General features: G+C 46.7%; 1 protein-coding gene across 1 annotated transcript in view; it reads right to left on the reverse strand.

Moving 5' to 3' along the window:
- The window catches only part of T265_05988 (hypothetical protein), a gene marked incomplete at both ends in the record, with an annotated part of 7,998 nt that extends 7,844 nt beyond the window's left edge, over positions 1-154 (reverse strand). The window contains one exon of the mRNA XM_009171140.1: positions 5-154. Coding sequence (XP_009169404.1) covers positions 5-154 — 150 coding nt within the window. The remainder of the gene's footprint in view (positions 1-4) is intronic.
- Between the last annotated feature and the right edge of the window lie 8,514 nt (positions 155-8,668).

The following is an 8,668-nucleotide window of genomic DNA, read 5'->3' on the forward strand; positions in this document are numbered from 1 at the left end:
CAACGAAGTTGCACAGGTCAGAGAAACCCATCTGCTTTCCAAGGTTGTCCATAGAGTCAACCAACCTTGCCCAGTTCCGACGAGCTTCCTTCGATAACGTACGGAGAATACGCTCTATGTTCGAGACGGAATTCATGTCGCTTGTATGATTCATCTGTCTTAGAGAAACGTGACAGTTTTAAAGATTTATCGATAAGCGAGATAGTGAATCTGCATGGTCATGCACCGGTTTCAATTTCTTGAACAGATTGTTCAGTATGGCTCTGGCCACCATATATTCCCTCCCAAAGAGATCCTTACGTATTTCTCTCGTTCGACCATAAGCAATCTCCGAAGGCAACATTACGCATTCAGCCACTGTTTCCCTCGCTGGACCCCTGCAGTAATGAATCAGATATAGCATCCTTCGTCTACTATCTTGCATTCTATCCTCTATGTAGTATTTGAACTGTTGAATAAATTTCCAATGACACCTTGGGTTGCCATCGAAAGCCTCTAAGTCCACTCTAGGTAGGTCTGCCTTAACCACGCAAGAAGTCGGTTGGACCGCTGGTGCCTCACATATATGCTTCACATATGGGTGTACTACTTACAATCCCAGCTGGGTAATCCTTTACCTTACCCTGCGGGCCAACCTGCACGTCAACGACGGAATCACCATCCGAATCCAGCTCTAACCCCGCTAAACGCACCTCATTACGCGCCTGCGTAAGCTGCAATACTTTCTCCAATTCCTCTGCCTTAATCTGCGCTCGCAATAACGCAGCTAACTTTAATTTTTTATGCTTAGATTAGTCAGAGCCAGGAGATGAACCAATAGCTAAAGGATTGCCAGAAGGGCCGACTGGTTTCGAATCCCTCCGGTAGATAGAGATCCACTGATGGGGCTTTCTCCGTCTTCTCCGAGTTTGTAGATCGTTCAGTACTGCGTCCGTAGATCGTTGTGTACTAGATCCGTACTCCGTTGAGTGCTGTCTCCGTAGAATCCGTTGAGTACTCTTACGCCTATCTGCTTTCTGAGTTTGAGTCACGCGTGCCAATCCAGGAAAACGACCAAGAAATCCGAATTCTGGAATCACGGTTCTGTTGAAAATATAATAATATACACATTCAACATACATATTCAACGGATTCTTCTCTGCAGATACCGTACGGTTACAAAATAAGGCGGTACAATTACCAGCCTGAGGATAAACGCAGATCACTTCGCCTCAAAATCGGTATCGTCACAACCAAACAGATATCGAAGGTGAGCAACCGCAAAAATCACAATGTCCGACCAAAGTCCGTAAGAGTTATCAAAATAGGTCAGTAAAACAAGAAGGCTTCCGTTCACCTGGTCAAGAAGGATAAATATGGGGATTGGCTGTCACATGGGGTTAGAAACGGGAGCACATTGTTGGCAAGCTGTCTTCTACAAGGGAGTTCTCCGAAAATAGTCAGGATAGTGAGGGGCTTTCTGTTTTTCTTGGGGATCAGAGGGGCCAAAAATTAATTCTTGAAAGTCCTATCTTTGCAGAATAATAGCCGCCCCTTTTTGTCTGTTGTAACACTTCAATCTGAGAACAGTTTCCTAAAGGATTGTTGGGCCGACTTCAACGTCCCTGTCAAAATTTTTCCCGGAGAAGTTGACTCACCACTTTCGTCTTTCGTTCAGTAGACTCCAAGCGCACCAGGAAGCCTCCATATTTCAGCAACTTAGGTGTAGATTGGGTTGAGGCTTTTCCATGCCCCGGAGCTACGTAACTGTCTTTCGTACTCCAGGTTGTTTGAAGGACGGGAGAGTTCACCTATCCCAGATAGTTCCCCAAATTGATGAAGTAAAAAGTGCGGTATGGTAAGCTCTTAACAGTAGTCGCGCGGAACGAATATTATCGGCACACAGAGAGAATGACGCTTGCTCAATCATGAAGGTATATCTAACACGTTTTCTGAGAAAGTCGGCGCCCAAAAATGGTTGGTGCTTGCCGCCCTAAAATCTAATGAGGGTGGAGAAATGCTTGTACCATCTATACAGTGAGATTTTATTTAATAGGGCAATGAAGTACTCGAAGATTGGAGCTGATTGAAGGTCCCGATTGCTTGTTGAATCGCTCCAATCTTGAGAAGTATCAGTGGTTCAGGTCTGGTTGTGGGTGGAGGAGGTAAGATAACCATCTTTGAGAGGCAACGACGGAGAGCGATGAATAAGGGCAAAGGGAAGCTCATCTTGTCCCTCAAGTTGAGGATAAACCATAGCGTATAGGTAAATTTCAAATGAGAATACACAAAGGAGATGGAGCATAGCATTAGGGAGTCAACAACAAGGACACAAAGACCAATGCTGCCGCGGTAAAGTCATCATTATTCCGACGAAAAACTTGTGTTGTAATAATCTGGCTACCTTAAAAGATACATTTCTGGGAGTGTGCAACAAAGAAATTAAAATAATAATGCAACATTAAGTATACAATAATAAGGAGAGGGACGGGCTAATTAAGAATTTTTCTCTCCAAAATAGTTTGAAGTTGGCTTAGGTTAGCGAAGTTCTTCTTCCAAACGATTCTCATATATAAGAAAATCCGAAGATAGTCAGGAGGGTTTTGATACCATAGTGAGTACATAAAACATGTGAATGACCGCCGCAAGTGTGAGTGAAATCAGAAAACATAGTCGAAGCACGTGACTATGTTTGTATTGTGTAGAAGAGCGCGTTTTTATAGTTTTCGTATTCAAATATTTATGCAATTAACGAAACACGTAATGCTATAATGGAAGCAAAAGGAAAGCGCAAAACACCACACTATAAAGGCCTAGGAGGCCCGTAAATACCTCTCACTTTCAGACCAAAGAGGTACGATATGGCTGCACAAAAAGTTAGCAAAAAAGGTAGACTTGTTGAGGATCAAAATAGTACACCATAATAAGCAAAATCAAGGCAGATACTTTTATTCAACGCGCACCTGTTTACTAAAGTTAGCATGCTTAGTATGAATATTACCGCTCTGTTCAAAGGGTGTTTTGTAACCGTGCAGTTTTTTAACCTTCCATGAATCTGGTATCAGTCACCGTGAAGTGAGATCCACAGCTTCGACAGAATACTAAGTAACTTTTTATTGGGCAAGCATACAGTCCAAAACCACGCGTCCCGCTATGAAATCCTTTATCAGCATTAATCTTTCTTTCCTTTCGAGAGAGGTTTCTTATGCTTTTTTGCAATTTTTCTAACACAAGCAATCCAAGATTTACAAAGTGCTCGAAACAACGGTATATCTTTTTAACCTTCGAGGTGTTTCAGCTAAATCCAACACCCTATAAGAGAATTTATTTATATACACCTATATTTCCATCGTATTTTTGTACTTATGGACTTTTCCTGTCAAGTGTTTTCCCTTTTGTACTACGCGTGTCATTATCTTACCGAACCGATCAGATGATAATTGGTATCCTGGAGAACACTGAGAAAACTTGAACTGTTTTGGGCACATATATACAAAACACAAGTGTAGAGTTTTTTAATGCTATAGCCCTTCCTAGTCCTCAGGCTTTGAGTGGGACAGCGCGTTTTGCGAATGGTGCAGCCGAGATATGAAGTGGAAGCGGCAGGCTGAAGGGCTGCATTGTGGAAAGCCAATAGTTCGTGAAAAATACACAACAAGAAAGTTGCTCTCTTGCCAAACTATATGAAATGGTCAATAAAAGTCAACTTTCTATCTCGTCCAAGTGGCACTATTAAATTTTCCATTTCGGTGTTAGCCGCGTAGGTTAGCTAGGTTCGTTTCATTTCCTTCTAGGAGTAACGCAGACAGCATGAAGTGCACCGCGAACCCCTATCTGCATATTGGTTTTGCTCGTCAGCTATGTTCCCACTGCTCCATTGTGAAAGCAACCGCGGTCTTCTCAGGCAACTTTCATCAATTAACGGACTTCTTGGTTTAGTGTGAAATTTGATGAACAGCTAACTACTTATGTCTTAAGCCGTGGACTACCCTGCAACTTCCAGGGACTGTATCAGAAAGCCTGTTACTCTTAGCCCTTTGAAATGGAGAACTCTGGCGTCAATCGACGTCATGGTGCGTCAGCTATGCTTGTCACTCGATTAACAAATACACCTGACGCGCACGACTAACATGCACCCAGGGTACACAATGCCTAATCAACTAGGCACATGGAACCTACGTCGATCCATCCCTCTCTACCGACGAAGGGGTCCACAATGGGCCACATACAGTGCTGAGTTGTATTGACCGCTTTGATGAGTGCATATGTCCCACCTAGAAGCGCATAACCTTCTTCGTGCGGAACGTTCATTGGGGTTTTGACGTCATGAAATGAGGGAGAAATGATTTGGGTAACCGATAATACCGTGAGGCAGGCAACCGACAAACCGAGAGGAATGCCTACAATAAAATGGGAGCACCTCAGCGATCACAACATTTACCCAACACCATCTTCGGCGGCTATTTCGCATGCCTACTTACCGCGTCCCTCAAGAAATACAGGACTTACATGAAACACATGAGTTCTCATTACCAGACGAACCTTTTGTAGCTGATGGGTCACAGGAAATGATCTCCGGCTCTCTCATCTAGCTGGCACGCTGCAGCGTTACTCAAAGTAGTCAGACAATTACTCACGGCTGTCGGGTAGTTCCTCCTTGGACCTGAAAATACGGACAAAAGCACACCTCCGGGACATATAGTGGTGGAATTCTGTGCTTCGGTCAAGTCAGCATCATAGGCCGCCCTCTTTGCGGTCGAGTTTTCAAGCACCTTTTGCGTTTTCTGGACTCACATTTGGGCAGGCATGAAGAGGGTCAGAACACAGCATGCAATGTTCATCAGAACAACGGCCAATGTGACATGATATGCTATCCGTTACACACCAGTGGTCATTGGTGGTTGTCGGCCGGTCACAGAGCACACAGAGGCTCAAAACTCTCTCCGCAGACAACCATCTGTGTTTTTAAGCGGTGCTTTCGAAATCAAATCCGTTTTTCCCTCGTGCAAAATTTTGAAAGAATTTTTTCGTTGTTCACTCTATCCACAGAGTGCACATGGGTGATTGTTGAATTTTATTACTCTAACAAAACATTAGAGATATGACGCTTGATATTTTGCGAACACTTCCTATTTTACGTCTGGTCCTAAACATGACATCAATTGATACCGATTGCCCTGTGCAGCCATTGATAGACCACAACAGATGTGGGCGAAATGGCTGCCCGTCGAACGTCAAACGTGGTAATCAATGCCACACCTGCAAGGCCTGGTGGCACTTCAAATGCGCGGGTTCACAGGATGACCAGGTAAACCGACTAGCTAACTCTCCTGCCCGTCGGTCTGCGCCAGCTGCTTCTGCGTTAGGGGTGCAATGCATACCGCAGCCAAGAGGAAAGCCCCCCAAAACGGTACCCATTCCCCACTGCCGGTTCGGAAAGACCAATGTCAGTCTTCCGCTTTGATCGGGATTTTCGACGCGAAATTAGAGCGTCCCTCAAAGGCACTGGGGGACCCAGACACTAAAAATGCGGCGACTTGGATGAAATTTGATAAGGAACTTTCTTTGCCGAACGAGTATCTCGCGACATCCATACCGGATCCACTGGCTGTGAAGAAAGTGATACAACTCTCTGACGCGGCTGTAAAGACCGCCACAACGTCATTAGTGGACAGGCGCCCAATGGAAGGCAGATTGATAATCTGGGGGTCATTCTCCGGAAAAATCACACCAGCGAAGTTGGCACAATCAATCCTTAGGAATGTCCTCACCAAGCCCGGCCAATCGCTTCACGCAGAATAGTTACGCCAAAAGGAAAGCAAGCAAACTCTTGAACTTCTTGCCACATTCTTTCCCATCTAATGTACAGAAGACCTTGGGGCGGGCTGGCAGCATTCAGAAGGCCAACCCAATGATCAAGCGCCTATCTGAGGATCGTCCTCTAGGCGTGCGAAAGCTTGGTCACAGCAGGTCAGGGGTGTATGTACGAAACAGGCTTCCTCTGGGCACCAATGTAGCCGACCCCAAACTCACGAACAAGCCTATTGTGGTCATATCTCGTTATGATCCCGAAAGCAGACCGATGGAGCTAGCTGCGTCTTCGGACAACAGTTTCTATTCGACCACCAAAGGCCTCTTGCCCACCAAAGGCAGTGATGCCCTGGAGGAGGCAAACCTCACATGCAAGAAGCGCCCAAAGCAAGTGAAGCTAAGAACACTTATCTCCGTAACAGACAACACAACTGCAGACATGCACTCCTCAACAAAGCCACAGCCTCTGAACTGGACTGATTCATATGTGCGGGGACAAGCAGCAAAGCCAATCTTCAGCTCCAGTGTGTCGAACGCTGCCTCTCTGCTTGTAGGCACAGGCGTCGCCCAGGAACCCGACAACCTAAGCTATAAACGTGACTACAGCAATCCGGAAAATCCCTCGTACATCCAGTTGGCCACGCCGATTTCCGGCGGATCCGGTGTCCACTCAGAAACGAAAGAAGAGCGACTGCATCCAAACAAGCCACGTAAAATTCACCAGATTAAAAACTTGCTGGCCGGCTTCAAGGTGAAGTCCTCCGCGAAAACCAGCCTCTTGAGGGTATCACCAAAATCATTACTTCTTGGTGCCACCACCCAGCGCCCAGGGCCTCACAGAGACACTTTTCCGGTCAAACCGCGCAAAAGCTCCCAAGAATCCAGGAAGGCGAAAGCTTGCCGCAAATCTTTGATCAACAGGAAATCTAGTCGCCAAAAAGGGGGTACCGAAAGATCTACAAACAGCATCGGTCGAAAGTTTCGCCCACGAAGGAAAAAACTCCGTCCTCCAAAGCCAAAAGGCCCAAGCAAACCGGGATCCCGCGGAAAAAAACCTCGCAAGCGATAAGCACCTCCAGAGCTTACGGAGACAGGAAGCAGACGACATCGCCCCAAAGGCCATTTCGGAGCCTAGGACTCAAACCAGGCGCACAACCATTAAGTCCCGTAACCACCCTGGTCACTAAACTTTCGGCTCCTCACCCTCGGAAGCAGAAGAGACTATGTTGAAATGCTTGTCCACAGACTGCCTCAGGCTTTTCAACAAACTCGGCGATGTTAAACAGTCAGCTCGCCTTGAACAACCGTCCACAATCGCACTCACAGAGACTTGGCTCACACCAGATGTCTCCGACGCGGAGATCTCGATAGACGGTTACTATTTTTCGGGCCGAATCAAAACGAGTGCGCGCAGGTGGGGTTTCTCCGTAATTACACGCGGCTCTACCAATCGCGATTGTCCCCTCTGACACCAACCCTGCACCCTTTTGCGATGCACTGTGGGTCCAAATCCCGCTGCGCGGGTCCGGTTCTCTCCTTCTCGGTGTGGTCTACCGAACCCCCGTCGAGTCCCCCTGAAGATGACCAGTTCCTCATACAAACACTCGAGCAACTCTCCTCTAACTACCACTCCACTCATCTCCTGCTGGTAGGTGACTTCAACGCCCCAAAGTCCTCTTGGATGGAACTTCAACGCGGAGGATCTGGCGGACGTTTTGCAGCTGCGCCGATTGAAGTCGTTCAACAGAGCGCTTGGACTCAACATGTCGTTGCACCCACCAGATACCGCGCAGGCCAAATACCACCCCTCATGGATTTGGTCATCACCATCATCATCATCAGGTAATAATTAACGCTCCACTGTGACATAGCAAGCACTGTGTGCTAACCTTTGATTTCATCTGCTATTGGGCCAGAAACCCCAAACCTCAAACGTGGTTTCGAGACTTCTGCCGTGCAGATTTACCAGGAATACGCATCTTTCTTGAACAAGTCACACTGGGAGCAGCTCTAGTGGAAGAACCATATGGGACCATTGTCCAGAAGGTTCACGAAGCTGGCGCGTCGTTCGTCTAAAAAACCAGCCTGCACTCGGACGAACTGCAGCCTGCCAAAAAGGATTCGGCGACTTCTGGAAAAAAGATCCCGACCTTTCTTCAAAAAGTTGACTACAAAGGATACAGAAGATGAGCTGGCATTTCGTAAAATGCGGAAACGCTGTTAATCAGAAATCCGCGAATGCAACATACGAAAACAAGCCACCATCCTGGACGTCACTCGAAAAAAACAAAAAACGTATTGTTCAAATACATGGAACATCGCCGCAAAAACAAGCCATCTGCGTTCTCCTTGAGGGACAGAAAACGGAGAACGACAAGTGACCCAACAGTGGTGTACGAGGTTTACAGAGGACACAATGCCTGTCTATACTCAGTCCCAGCGTCCTCATCGCATCCACTCTTGTCAAATCGGAACTACCAACAGCCTCTAACGGAGTTGGTCTTTGCGGTGGAGGAGGTTTGTCAAACCTTGCACAAGATCAACCCATTCTGCGCTTTGGGGCCCGACGAAATGCATCCAAGGATCCTGAAGGAAACGTCCTCCACATTGGCGAATCATCTACACATGGTGTTTCGTCAGTCGCTTGATGAAGGCCGCCAGCCTTCTGCTTGGAAGGAAAGGATTGTCACGCCAATCTACAAAACTAGTGAGCGACTGTCGCCTGGCATTTATTGGCCTATAAGCCTCACTAGCGTGCCGTGCAAGGTGATGGAACGCATTCTGAAGCGAGCTATTCTAGATCACCTTACTTCCAGCAATCTGATATCTCCAGCTCAACACGGATTTCTCCCAAACCGTTCTTGCGTAACAAACATGC

Source organism: Opisthorchis viverrini, assembly GCF_000715545.1.
Source record: "Opisthorchis viverrini unplaced genomic scaffold opera_v5_119, whole genome shotgun sequence".
NCBI classification, from domain to species: Eukaryota; Metazoa; Platyhelminthes; class Trematoda; order Opisthorchiida; family Opisthorchiidae; genus Opisthorchis; species Opisthorchis viverrini.